This window comes from Rhinoderma darwinii, chromosome 3 (genome assembly GCF_050947455.1).
Source record: "Rhinoderma darwinii isolate aRhiDar2 chromosome 3, aRhiDar2.hap1, whole genome shotgun sequence".
Taxonomy (NCBI): Eukaryota; Metazoa; Chordata; class Amphibia; order Anura; family Rhinodermatidae; genus Rhinoderma; species Rhinoderma darwinii.
In genome coordinates, this window is record NC_134689.1 from 126262378 (window position 1) to 126277420 (window position 15043).

At 39.9% G+C, this 15043-nt stretch overlaps 1 protein-coding gene across 2 annotated transcripts in view; it reads left to right on the top strand.

Annotated features, from left to right (window-relative positions):
• Positions 1-11226: 11226 nt before the first annotated feature.
• IGF1 (insulin like growth factor 1) overlaps positions 11227-15043 on the top strand; it is a 100846-nt gene continuing 97029 nt past the window's right edge. Inside the window, exon 1 of one of the 2 annotated variants that reach the window (XM_075856679.1) lies at positions 11227-11545. In XM_075856679.1, coding sequence (XP_075712794.1) covers positions 11483-11545 — 63 coding nt within the window. In that variant the 5' untranslated portion in view covers positions 11227-11482. Of the gene's footprint in view, positions 11546-13772; positions 13862-15043 lie in introns of those variants that run through there. The other variant, XM_075856680.1, reaches the window with a different exon arrangement.

Below are 15043 nucleotides of genomic sequence, written 5' to 3' on the forward strand. Positions count from 1 at the left end.
CCGCCAAAATCGGTGTAGTTTTCGTTTTTACCGCACGGCGAAAGCTGTAAAAACTAAAACCTCAAAAAATGGAATCAGATTTTTTTCCTATATTACTATATTTTCCTATTTTTTTTCAGTTTCCCAGTACTTTTTATTGCTCTTTAAATGGTATCAATAGAAACTACAATTCCTCCCGCAAGAAATAAGCCCTCACATCACTCTACTGACGGAAAAAGAAAAAAGTTATGGCTCTTGGAAGGCGGGTAGTGAAAAACGAAAATAAGAAAGCAAAACATGGATCAGTTCTGAAAGGGTTAATTCATTTCTAATGAAAAAAATGTATGACCCCATGTGGGGTATTTTCGTACCCAGGAGAAATTGCTTTATAAAAATTGGTTGTTTATTTCTCCTTTATCCCTTGTGAAAATGAGAAAATGCAACATTTTAGTGGAAAAAAATTGTGATATTAATTTTCTCCGCCTAATTATAATAAATTCTGCCAAAGACCCGTGGAGTCTAAATGCTCACTATACCCCTAGAAAAATTCCTTGAGGGGGGTTTCCAAAATGGGGAAACTTGGGGGGCTTCCATTGTTTTGGTCTCTCCAGGGCGTTGCAAAGGCGGCATGGCACCGAAAAACAATGCAAAAAATCCGTGCTCCAAAATCCAAATGGCGCTACTTCCCTTCTGAGCGGTGCCATGGGTCCAATCAGCAGTTTATTACCACATATGGGGGTATTGCCGTAATCAGGAGAAAATACTTTACAAATGTTGTGGTTCTTTTTTTCCTTTATTCCTTGTAAAAATTTCTATGCTTTTTCAGAAATAAAGTTGATTTTCATTTTCACTGCCTAATTCCACTAAATTCTGCAAAAAACCTGTGTGGTCAAAATGCTAACTATACCCCTAGATAAATTCCTTGAGAGGTGTCATTTCCAAAATGGGGTCACTTTTGGGGGGTTTCCCCTGTTTTGGTCTCTCCATGGCGTTGCAAACGCGACATGGCACCGAAAACCAATTGTCACGGACACTGGGTTTGTGGACCCACTAGGCCGCTCCGCCGTAGTGGGGAGGCAGCTGACCAGGTCACAGTCTATGCGAACGTAAAATGGCAGACAGTAATTCTTGGGTACCTGAATTAGTCCGGGCGGTGGCTGTGGCTTCAGCACGGGTGGAGGCAGGTGCGGCAAGTGGCGCCAGACGTGGCGGGCAGTATCCGATGAGCGGTAGACACTTGACGTGGCAGATGACACTTGACGTGGCAGATGGCACTTGACGTGGCAGATGGCACTTGGCGTGGCAGAAGACACTTGACGTGGCAGATGGCACTTGACGTGGCAGAAGACACTTGAACGCGGGTAGGCACAGGAACAATACGGAATACAGGAACGGTAACAGGGCACGGGTAACAGCTGGGGCCTTGCTGTGGGTCCAATCAGTAGTTTATTACCACATATGGGATATTACCGTAATTGGGAGACATTGCTTTACATATGTTGGGGTGCATTTTCTTTATTATTTCTTGTAAATATTAAAAATTTCTATGTTTTTTCAGAAAAAAGTAGATTTTCATTTTTACAGACTAATTCTAATAAATTTAGCGAAAAACCTGTGCGGTCAAAATGCTAACTATACACCTAGATAAATTCCTTGAGGGGTGTAGTTTCCAAAATGGGGTAACTTTTGGGGTCTTTCCACTGTTTTGGCACCACAAGACCTCTTCAAATCTGACAATGTGCCTAAAATATATTCTAAAAAAAAGGAGGCCCAAAATCCACTAGGTGCTCTTTTGCTTCGGAGGCCGGTGCTTCAGTCCATTACCGCACTAGGGCCACATGTTGGATATTTCTAAAAACTGCAGAATCTGGGTAATAAATATTGAGTTGCATTTCTCTGGTAAAACCTTCTGTGTTACAAAAAAAAAATGTATTAGAAATTAATTTCTGCAAAAAAAATAAAATTTGTAAATTTCATGTCTACTTTGCTTTAATTCCTGTGAAACGCCTAAAGGGTTAAAACACTTTGTGACTACTGATTCGAATACCTTGAGGGGTGCAGTTTTCAAAATGGGGCGACTTCTGGGGATTTTCTAATATATAAGGCCCTTAAAGCCACCTCAGACTGAACTGGTCCCTGAAAAAATAGCCTTTTGAAATTTTCTTTAAAATAAGAGAAATTGCTGCCAAAGTTCTAAGCCTTGTAACGTCCTAGAAAAATAAAAGGACGTTCAAAAAATGATGCAAACATAAAGTAGACATATGGGAAATGTTAAATAGTAACTATATTGTGTGGTATTACTATTTGTTTTACAAGCAGATACGTTTAAATTTAGAAAAATGCTAATTTTTGCTATTTTTTTCTAAATTGTGGTGTTTTTCAGAAATAAATACCAAAATTATCGACAAAATTTTTTTACTAACATAAAGTACAACATGTCATGAGAAAACAATCTCAGAATCGCTTGGATTGGTAAAAGCATTCCAACGTTATTACGACATAAAGTAACACATGTCAGATTTGAAAAAATCGGCTGGGTCCTGAAGGCCAAAACAGGCTGGGTCCTGAAAGGGTTAAGGAAAGGCAGACCATTTAGACTGCTCTCTCCAAACGAGTCTTAGTGGCTCACATCAGTATGGTCATCTGACCTGCACTAATGAATCAGCTGTACAGCAGTTGCCTTACCGCCTGCCCTGCTGGCTGATTAATATCTTGGCGATGACGAGCTTGCAGGAACAGATCTACTGCTCATATCAGCAATAGATGGACAGATCAGGGCAAGGGACGACAATAGATAGGGCTGAGACTGGATGGCACAACAGACAGGATGAGCAGGAACTGGACAATGAGCAAAGTGTAACAGCAGCAGAGAGAGAGATTTCTTTTAAATCAGACATTAGCAGCAAAATTCTAAGTAGTTGTTACACAATTCCAAAGTCTTGTTTCAGTCCTACCACTGGGCATTACCAGCTGTTGGGTTCAGCCAAATGTTCTTCGGTAATTTAGAGGCTTGACAGGTTAATGGGTGATTAGAAAACACTTGAAAACCCTTGTGCAATTATGTTAGCACCGCTGTAAACAGTTTTGCTGTTTAGAGGAGCTATAAAACTGATCTTCCTTTGAGCTAGTTGAGAATCTGGAGCATTACATTTGTGGGTTCGATTAAACTCTCAAAATCGCTAGAAAAAGAGAGCTTTCATGTGAAACTTGACAGTCTATTCTTGTTCTTAGAAATGAAGGATATTCCATGCGAGAAATTGCCAAGATACGGAGGATTTCCTACAACGGTGTGTACTACTCCCTTCAGAGGACAGCACAAACAGGCTCTAAGCAGAGTAGAAAGAGAAGTGGGAGGCCCCGCTGCACAACTGAGCAACAAGACAAGTACCTTAGAGTCTCTAGTTTGAGAAATAGACGCGTCACAGGTCCTCAACTGGCAGCTTCATTAAATAGTACCCGCAAAACGCCAGTGTCAATGTCTACAGTGAAGAGGCGACTCCGGGATGCTGGCCTTCAGGGCAGAGTAGCAAAGAAAAAGCCATATCTGAGACTGGCTAATAAAAGGAAAAGATTAATATGGGCAAAATCACACAGACATTGGACAGGGGAAGATTGGAAAAAAGTGTTATGGACAGACGAATCGAAGTTTGAGGTGTTTGGATCACACAGAAGAACAATTGTGAGACGCAGAACAACTGAAAAGATGCTGGAGGAGTGCCTGACGCCATCTGTCAAGCATGGTGGAGGTAATGTGATGGTCTGGGGTTGCTTTGGTGCTGGTAAAGTGGGAGATTTGTACAAGGTAAAAGGGATTTTGAATAAGGAAGGCTATCCCTCCATTTTGCAACGCCATGCCATACCCTGTGGACAACGCTTGATTGGAGCCAATTTCATCCTACAACAGGACAATGACCCAAAGCACACCTCCAAATTATGCAAGAACTATTTAGGGAAGAAGCAGGCAGCTGGTGTTCTATCTGTAATGGAGTGGCCAGCGCAGTCACCAGATCTCAACCCCATAGAGCTGTTGTAATGGCAGGAAGGAGGTGAAGGGAAAGTGAGCCCTAATCTACCCACCGCCCTGTCCCTGCCTACTTGCAACGACCCGCCCTAGGCGACGAGGTACAACTGGGCGGCGGTCCCTACGCTGTCTAAGTGCACAGGAAAACAAACAGGGAACATGCAAGGGAAGGGGCAGTAGCCACGGAACGCCACGAGGAAACGGAGCGGCGAACGGACAGTCAGGACCAGGACGAAGTGAGTACACCCAAGCGGGCAAGGAGACAGAAGCAAGCCAGGGGCAAAGCAAAGCAGGTCAAGCAGAACTGCAGCAAGGCAGAAGCACGGCAGAAGCAGGCTGGAGCAAGCAGCAGTGGGGCCAGTAATCCAAAAGAATTACAAGCACTGAGGGAGAGAACAGGGCAGGTAATAAAGGACAGGGGGCGGAGCTAACTCCGACAGACCAGGCCGCGATAGGCTCTCCCACTCCTGAGCCTGCCACCCTGGTTGGTGGGAGATGGTGTCAGTCGAACAGGTCTGGCCTCAGGTGTGGATTGATTAATCCCAGGAGTATACCTAGATGAAGTACCTGGCAGATCCCTAACAGCTGTTGTGGGAGCAGCTTGACCGTATGGTACGCAAGAAGTGCCCATCAAGCCAATCCAACTTGTGGGAGGGCCTTCTGGAAGCATGGGGGGAAATTTCTCCCGATTACCTCAGCAAATTAACAGCTAGAATGCCAAAGGTCTGCAATGCTGTAATTGCTGCAAATGGAGCATTCTTTGACGAAAGCAAGGTTTGAAGGAGAAAATTATTATTTGAAATAAAAATCATTATTTCTAACCTTGTCAATGTCTTGACTATATTTTCTAGTCATTTTGCAACTCATTTGATAAATATAAGTGTGAGTTTTCATGGAAAACACAAAATTGTCTGGGTGACCCCAAACTTTTGAACGGTAGTGTACGTTTATAATTAAAACCTGATTTAAATATGTCATTTTCTGATGATACATTTTGGGGAATTTCCGACCAGATTTTCAGTGTGGTAATTCTCTAGCGTTTTCACAAGAGAAATTGACGTGCTGCCGATTCAGAATCCGCACTGCAGGTCATTTTCCGCAATTGTTTTCTGCTGATTTTTCAAGTCATAAATTCTGCAATGTTTATGTTTGTGTGGACAAACTCTAAAGGCAAGACAGATGTTAACAATCTAGTCTTTTTCCCTTAGAACAACTTCTACAACTCCTTGGAGGTGATTAAAACTGATCCTTGGCTATACCTTCAATGAAATGCACTTTTCTGCCAGGTGGACCTTGGCTGAAAAATATTTTTATTCCTAATGGAATTTCCCATCAGATTCCTTAAAATTGTAATTTTGCTTTACTATATTCCTTAATGATATAAAACTGTATCACAAGGAAGGAACTAACTAATATAGTAGAATTCATTGACCAAGCAAGCGTGCTGTGCAGACCGGACATATGGTATGTCTACTGGAAGAATGTTGGATTGATTCCATAGTCTGGCGCCCCTGCTGACTATTGACTCATAACACACTTCAGATAGATTAAAAACATGCTGGCTTTTAGACTAACTGTAAAGATTTCTCACATCTCAATCATTAGGGATCTAGGTCGTGAATTCTTAATCAACACATACTGGCATGTTCAACTTTAGCATTGCCACTGGCGAACCACTTATGTTTTTTGCATCCCAGAGGAGCTGAAGTGCATTATTCGGGTTGAATCACTTATTTAAAATTCACTTCCAAATGGCTAAAACATAACTTTGAACTCTGGAAATGTAATATGTAATAGCATGGGTAGAGCTCAAGCAAAGCTAATTGCAAATCCGAGTAGCAAATAGGATAAATTTGATTAATCATCGCTTGCTTTTTTGTGCCTGTTTCCTGCTGATGTAATGTAAAACTTCAGGAAATAAAGTCAGGGCTGAAACTAGAGCTTGCAATTTAATCATATGGAGATAGATACATGGGTTTGCTAATAAAGCATCAGCATCAGTGACTAAATACATGGGACTATGTAGGAACTATTGGGTCAGATTTATTAATACTGTCTGAAACTGAGACAGCATAAAACTAGACGAGTTTGTCTGCAGATGTGAAACACTTAACATAGTGGTGCACGCTAAGTGTTAAATTTGGTGTATCTTGGCGCGTCAGAATCTTTTCTCTTCTTTTGCTCTTCTTTACGCCACCTCCTGGGTTGTTTACTTTATACCACTAATTTGTGCCTAAATTCTGGGGTTTTATTAATCCATGACCCCATTCTTAGACATTTTGTCTAGTGGCCAAAAAGTGACAAAAAAACGTTAGAAATGTGGCACATGCCATGCGTGCCAGTTTTTGGGCTGAAGTTGAGCAAGAATTCTGGCGCATTATAAAATGTAAAACGGACCCACTGTTTTAGGCCTAGCACTTTTTGTAGTTAACCTTAAGGTTACATTTAACTGTGGCGGATTTACCGTGTTTTTTTTTTGTGTGTGGGTTCCCTACAGTACAAAACAAGTGAATGGGGTTTCAAAAATCCATCTACATGTAGCAAACAAAGTCTGTGCGGCTTCCGGGGCATGCTACAGATTTTTAGAAACTTGTTGCTGAGGCAAGGTATGGGAGCGTGTAAGGGCATGACCACACGTGGCGGAATTTCACTGAAATTCCGCTGCGGACACTCCGCAGCGTTAATCCGCAGCGGAGCCGTTTGTCCATTGACTTACACTTTAACAGTGTTCGTTTAGACGAGGCTGAAAATTCCGCTGCGGAGCATAGGCTGCGGAGCGGAATTTGGTGTCCGCAGCATGCTCTGTCTGTTGCGGAGCAGTGGCGGACTGGTTGCGGACTCATGGCGGAATTTCTCCATTGACTTCAATGGAGAGTCAAAATTCCGCAATGAAGTCCGCAGATCTTATGTGTGCTGCGGAGCGTATTGTTTTTACTACCATGACATTTCTTCATTCTGGCTGGACCTATGTATTTCTAGGTCTACAGCCAGACTGAGGAAGTCAATGGGGCTCCCGTAATGACGGGAGCGTTGCTAGGAGACGTCTGTAAATAGTCACTGTCCAGGGTGCTGAAAGAGTTACGCGATCGGCAGTAACTGTTTCTGCACCCGGGACAGTGACTACCGATCTCAATATACATGTATCTGTAAAAAAAAATATAAGTTCATACTTACCGAGAACTCCCTGCGTCTGTCTCCAGTCCGGCCTCCCAGGATGACGTTTCAGTCTAAGTGACGGCTGCAGCCAATCACAGGCCAAGCACAGGCTGCAGCGGTCACATGGACTGGAGCGTCATCCAGGGAGGTCGGGCTGGATGCCGAAAGAGGGACGCGTCACCAAGACAACGGGCGGTAAGTATGAATTTCTTTGACTTTCACTAGGGAAAGTGCTGTCCCTTCTCTCTATCCTGCACTGAATAGGGAGAAGGGAAGCACTTTTCCTGCAGTCCGCAGCGGCCAGTCCGCATCAATTTTCTGCACATTTTGTGCAGATCCGCAGCAGAATCTGCAACGCAGATTCTGTGCGGCATTGATGCGGACAGTTGCGGAGGAAATCTGCCACGTGTGGTCATGCCCTAAGGGGGAGCTGCCGCAAAATTTAACTTAGACATTGTCCCATACTCTTTACACAGTAATACACTTGCACTGTTCTCCTGTTACCGTGCATGAGTACTGGTGGTGTCAGAGTGTAGTTAACTGGGCTGTTATGCAGCGCTGTGCCATGTTCTGACATGTTTTTGTTTACAGGTATTGTGCTTTTACGATATGTTATGATGTTTACTCTGTTTACAGGCCGGCTGGCGAGCTCTCTGGTTATGTGTGCAGACACAGTAGCGTGGTGCCGCACCGTCTCCGTGCAAAGGTGGAGCCAGACAATAAGGAAGGTATTTTAGGGCGCCTCATATTCAGAGTGTCCAGTATGATTGGAGATTATACATGTTTGAGTGAACTAATGCATGGGACTCACAGTGTGACAGAGAACTGAAGGAGGTCTGTGGAGAGGATCGGGTTGTGCCAGCGCTTGTCTCTGGAAGGGCAGACCCTGTGTGTCCTACTGAGTGATTTCTGACCACTTCCAGCGTCTTGGGAACAGTAGCATGACTCAAGGGGCGCAAAAGTTGGATCATGCAGTTCATGTCTCATTACCGACCTCTGGCTGACTCATGAAACTGAAGTCACAGTCTAATCCTGGCATTGATGTTGGATTGAAATTTATATTAGATCTTTCACTAGCTTTAGTAAAACAATAATCTGCATTGTAGAGTCAGATAAGTCATCTAATATTACACTAGGCACTATATATGACAACATATAATTTGCACAATATAAAGTTTAGATGGTAAGTTGTTCTGGACAGGAACCGACCTTCTTTTGTCTCATTGTTTATTTGTTTTGATTCCTTGTCATTTTTCTTGTTTGTTACATTGAAAAGCCACTGAACAACTCAAGTTAAGGCTATGTTCACACGGAGTATTTTGGGGGAGGAATATCTGCCTCAAAATTCCGTTTGGAACTTTGAGGCAGATTTTCCTCTCCCTGCACGCCGATTTTCGCGCCGTTTTTCGCCCGCGGCCATTGAGCGGAGCAGGGACATAAAACAGTGCGAAATACGCTCTCTCTGCCTCCCATTGAAGTCAATGGGAGGTCAGAGGCGGAAGCGCCCGAAAATAGGGCATGTCGCTTCTTTTTCCCGCGAGGCAGTTTTACTGCTCGCGGGAAAAAGACGCCGACGCCTCCTATTGAAATCAATGGGAGGCGTTCTCGGGCCGTTTTTGCCGAGTTTTGCGACGCGGTTTCCGCGTCAAAAAACTCGGCAAAATACTCCGTGTGAACATCCCCTAAAGTTTCTTGCCACAGTGTATTTAACGCGTTAAGTCAAGTTTACTACATCTGTACTTTCCCAATTGTATCGCACTGCAAAATATGTTGCTGCTATATGAATAAAGATTATTAAAATTATTAATATTGTTGTGATGCTTTTCAGTACAAAAAAAGAGAAAGGGAAGAATGGGAATTTGGCTATTCTATACAGATAGATTTTTAATATATCATAATATAGGATATATGCATATAGTTTTATCCATCTCATTTCCATTTTTTCTTTTTCTATTTTTAAAAGATAGAAATTTCACAAGAAACTTAGTAGTGACAAATAAAAGTAGTGACATTCTCAGAGTCTTTAGGCATCACAGAGTCTCTACAACTTTGTACTACGAAATTGTGGGCGCTCTGCGTGCTGCCCTATAATATTTCATGCAGCATCTTATTTAGGAGGTATATTCCCCTTGGAGAAGTTCTTCTCTGTGATACTGCATCCAAGGGAACGTGCCATTATTATTTTTCTGTCACATTCCATATGAATCCAATAGAGAAAACCTCCATATACCTCTGATTTCATACATTATTTGCCCATAGACGTACGTATATGGGTGCCATATTATGAATTTGTACAACTCAGAGCTTGTACTGAACCTTAATGATGCCTAAGGAGTTCACACATAATATATACAGTATTAGGCCCCCCTGCACACGGCCCGTGATTACAGCTATGGCCGCAGACAGTCATCCACATTTGCAGGCCGTGCTCCCATTATAAAGTACGTGAGCACGGTCCGTAAAATAAAAAAAATAGGATATTTCCTATTTTTTACAGAAGCTTTCTACGGCCCAGACACCTTCCCGTAAATATGCGGGAAAGTGTCCGTGGGCCATAGAAATTAATGGAACCGTATGGATTACCATCTGTAATTGTGGACCAAAATTATGGTCGTGTGCATGGGGCCTTACACACTGCAGAACTAGGCTTAAACATTGCACAATATTCTACAACAAAACCGGCAACAAAAATCTGCAACAGATATGACATGTCCAGTATCCAGTGCTCATTTCTTATACTGTATATGATTGTGGTTTGTTACAACCCCATTTACTTGCACTGTAGTTTACTTTTAATGCTTATTCCGATGCAATGTGTGAACCCAGCCTAAGTGTTATACATATACAGGGCTGCTTAATGGGACAGAGCTGCTTCTGGTTTACAGATCAATACTAAAGCTAAACAGTTTCTTAATCCCATAGGGAATTAAAAATAAAATATCTGAAAAAAATGCAGCTATGGTTAAATTACAGAGTTATCCAAACCATTAGGAATCATCAATAGAAATAAATTGCATAACCTTTTTTCTAATGGCTTTGTTTTTCCTTTACTTTTGCAAACGTAAGTCTATACATGGATGTGGTTACTAATATAAGAACGATTGGCATAGTTAATAAAAAAAAGAATGTGTATAGAGATTTTTTGCATACTAAACATTTATTTATATGTCATTGTCTTTATTGTTACTGTGACTAACACAAATCTTTTTGATATTTGACATGTGCAGCTTCATCAGCAGTATTAGTTCTGTAAATAGAACCCGCATGATATCACCACTGATCAGAAAATAACTTTGATGCACATTGTGATGTTCAGTTGCGCTTTCTAAGTACATGGGGTTAATTTTCTGCTCTGAAACCAAAGGTTACCCATGCCCTTAACTAGAAACTATGATGACAATGGTAAAAAGTCACAGCATGCAGCTATAAAATTATATAACCTAAAGGTTAACCATTGAATACAGCTAAGCGCTATACTAGAAATAGAAAGAAAAAAAACAGCTGACTTGAGCCTTCATATTTGCATGACGTCATAGCTCACATACTGACAACCAGCTGCTATTATTTAAATGATGCCGTATTTGTTGTTTTATATACAGTTCAAGTTCAATGTTTGTCAAACATTTACTACTTCTTGGAATACATTATACATTTCCCATGGCAAGTTATGCGATTTCATATGGTAACCTATTAGGGTTGTTTAAAAAAAAAAATTGAGAAAAAAATAACATCTGTCATTTCTATAAAAGGCCTACCGTATCATATTGCATATTGCAATAAAAATAAGTCATCATATTTTCCTGCTGAACTTTTATCACTGTGTACGTCAAACTGCCTGCACTGATTGCTTGCAGAATTCTACCTACATCATGCGGGCTTCATAGGAAAAAGATGTGAGACTCCCTCCTGTGATGATTTTTTTTTCACTATGTCACCAAAGTGAATTCCTTTAAGTAAAAATAAATATGCTTTGTGATCCAGTCCTGCAATGCTAAGGTATGATGATGTTATTTGTCAGGCAGCCCAAAAAAAGTCCTTGCTCAAAAAACTTGCCAGAAGAGGGAGAGAGAGAGAGAAAACACAACTGTTCTCCCAGCTGTTTCCTGTCTACAGTGTGTAAATGTAGATAAATGTGAGGATTTTCTGTAAATCCTTCTTCTGTTTGCTAAATCTGACTGTCACTGCTAAAATCAGAGCAGATCCTACGCAATGGAGTAAAGTCCTAATATTCAAATGTGACATAGCTTTGAATATTTCTCTGGATTTTTTTTTTCTTTTTGTTATCAGCTAGCAATCTCATTTGCAGACCCTGTACTTAAAGAAGCTATGGAAAAAAACAACTCATTCTCATCACAATTATTAAAGTGCTACTTTTGTGATATCTTAAAGGTAAATCCATTTCTTATTTCATCTCCTTTTATATTTCTATTCTTATTTTGTGCTGTGTCTCTTTTATTTTCTTTCATAGAATGCTTAGCTATTTCCCCATCTGTCATAGAGCAGTGAATCTGCAATTTTGAAAATGCTGAATATGCATTTTTGTGTATGTGGACTATTCTGCTATCTACTAGCTGTGAATCAATGGTAATATATACTGCATATATGCTCATGAATTGAATTTGTTATATTATGCTTTTTGGACTTTTTAGTATTTTCACCTTGTTATGTGTAGCATGTGCTTATCTGGAAATTGAATGACTTGTATGTATTTAAATAATGCTGCATGACTGATATGATGTAATGTCAGAGACCTGAAGCATACAGTTTATTGTCAGGTGAGAAAAGTATTTTTTATCAATTGATTAACTTTTTTGCAGAAAACGGTAGATTTGCTTCTTCATGATAGTGGGTTACTTATAAGGTAGTTGTATTGGTTTTCTGCTATTATAATCCTAAATGATGTCATGCTTTAATAGCATTAGTGCACCTGCTTTAACTGTGAGTAGAGAATATTCAGGTAGTAGAAGTACAGTGACTTTATTTTAGGTATTAGATGTGTGATTTAACATTGCCTTATAATAATTTCCTACAATAGATATTTTTCTATATCTTATATTCTATTTCATTGCTGACAGAGGGTTGGAATGTAATTTTCGGATATTGAATGCTTGATGAATTAGTATACGAGATAATAATGTTCTCAGGATTTACTCAACACCATTGATATCTTTTGTGTTTGAAACATTCTGGCTTATATGGTCAGGCTGGTTTTACTGACCTTTCTTGCTGTTGCTGGCCAGTCATCAAGTTTCCTTTCTCAGCATAAAATGTTTCTTAGGATTGTTTTTTTTATATATAACTTGGAATGAGCTCATGCCATTGGATCAGCCGCTGCAAGCGTTTACTTTAGGCCCAATCCATAAAACATGCTGCCCATTTGTAATTTATTTGTTTTAGGCAGAAAAAAGTGACAAACACATTGTAACAATCAATATGATAATCTCTGTTGGCTGCTTGATTTCTGTATTGTTCTGTTTATTCATGGGAATTGGGGTTGAAATGATCTTGGCTAGAATGTGAGTTCAAAATGTTAATGTGATAGTCTCTCAAAAATCCTCTTCTATGCTTAAAGGTTGGTTTAATGTGTTCATTTGTATGGCTTAAAATGTAGAGAAATGTCAATGTGTAGCTTAGCTGTGAAATGAATGGGCTTTTGGAATTGTGATTTTACATTAAATATGTTGTTATTACATGGCGCATAAACTATGTGCACCATACAGGGGGAAATATGTCATGTAGATTTAGAATGAAGATATTTGACAATACGTTTGTATTATAAGCAGCTCAGGACTATTGGGCATTAGGTTTCACTGGTTTAGAATAGGCCAAATAATGTGAGTCCTATTAGTCTTACAATTGGCTTTAGAGAAATTGAGGTACTCTTTGGTGGACAAACTATTAGTAAAAGAATCATGTCCCAAAATGCGCTCCACCACTGGAGGCATTAGAGGCATTATTAGTACTCTAAAATTTTTCATTTTAACCTGTACATAAGAATGACTTTTATAAAAATATGTTTTTGTCCTTGAAAACCTGGTTAAATTAACATCATGCTCTAAAGCACTGGTCCCCCAACTAGTGGCTCGGGAGCCACATGTGGCTCGCATCCCCCTGCTGTGTGGCTCGCTATAGGAACCCTCAGTTATATCCATATGCTCTTGCTACAATATGAGATCTACATTAACAATATTACAGACATATCCTATCACATCCTGTGATCTTTGCCGTTAGCCATACGAGGATCCGAGCGTAGTCTAAACAGACACAGCAAGTGGTGAGCTGGAGGATTCCTAGTTTTTTCTTTTGCAGACATATCCTATCCCCAGAAAAGTGCCAATATGGCCAGTGGAATACCAGCGTGTTAAATTTAAAACTGAAATATTTACCTGCAAATTTAAATGTTGTGATTTTATGTTTCTCTATGTTCAATATGATTATATTAAATATGAATATAACATATTTCACTTAAATGTGGCTCCCGACCATCACTCAATATTGAATGTGGCTCACAAGGTATAAAAGGTTGGGGATCGCTTTAAGGCTTTTATTTAAATTTTAATTTTACCCACTCATATTTCGTTAATCATTGGGTACCGCCCCTCGACCTTTTAGACCACAAGCTCAAGGCTGTAAGTTAAGGAGAAGGATTGACCGCAATACTGGAATGTCTTAAAATCATTAGGTTACAGGTTTGGGAATAAAAAGGTAAGGGCATAATGTGCTTAAAATATTCAAAAAGGTCTTCAAAGTCATTTATAAAGTAATAACAATTGGGGAATTCATTTGTAGAAGAGGCAAAATACTGTCCCTTGTCTAAATGTTTAATGTTGGCATATATGGTCTTAAACCAATCCGTAATATAAAGAAGAATCACAGTAAGAAATTCAATTCAATTATTACAATTCCTCCAGTAAATTTAAATACTTTCGTACATTTTCTTCTATTTTTCTAATATAAATTTTTTCCCTTTTGAAGTTGCCTTTAGAAAGCTCTACAATATTCAAGAAGTGAATTTACAGGAAAGACTTACTCACATGATGGTAGGCTGTGGTGGGGCAATAGTGAAGCCAAAATAGTGTAATAAATATCAGGCCTCGGTAAAATTGTATTATAAAATGTAGTAGTCATATGTTAGCAATTTCAAAAAGTTTCAAATAGATGTGTATTGTACATCTTAATGCCTCCAGTCTACAAGGCCCTTTAAAACTTTTACAAAGGCCTACTGCTATGGTATTAGCTAGTAACACCAACACTTTCTAGGTCAATCCTTCTAGAAAAGTGTAATAATTATACTGCTAGTTATAGAGATGTTGTAATGCTGCTTTCTTGTGTAATAATATACAGAAAGGGTATTAGGATCTTGACGTATCTTGCTAGCATGGTAGACACTTTTCTCTTCATATACCAACCTCTTGGTTGGCTTAGTTTACACCAGGTTTTTTAGGCAAAAATTTTCCTGCACGTCGGCACATTTTGAGTTTCATCTCTTTTCACTAAGTCGCACCCCCTTTTCTAGACACTTCTTAAATGTGTAATTGAAAAATAATAGATTTGTTTACATTGATTTGTGCCAAAAAAAGAGGTGCAACTCAGCCCAGAATCCTGGTGTAAAAACAATAGTATTAAGTGGATTTTGGAGGTCTTGCGGGAAAATGTGAGGCTTGCCTGTCAGGTTGGCAAGAAATGGTCTAAACCATGGTCTACTCTAAACGAAAGAAGTTTTAAGGAAAAACTTAACGATCTGCTGTTGGTTTGGGCTGTTGACAATGCACTCAGACTGTCATATAGACTGCACAAACATGACAGCAGAAGTGTAGTTTCCCAATTTAAGTGTAAGTACTGTAAAAAACTAGAATATATGCTTTTTCCACCAAAATTTGGGTGCTG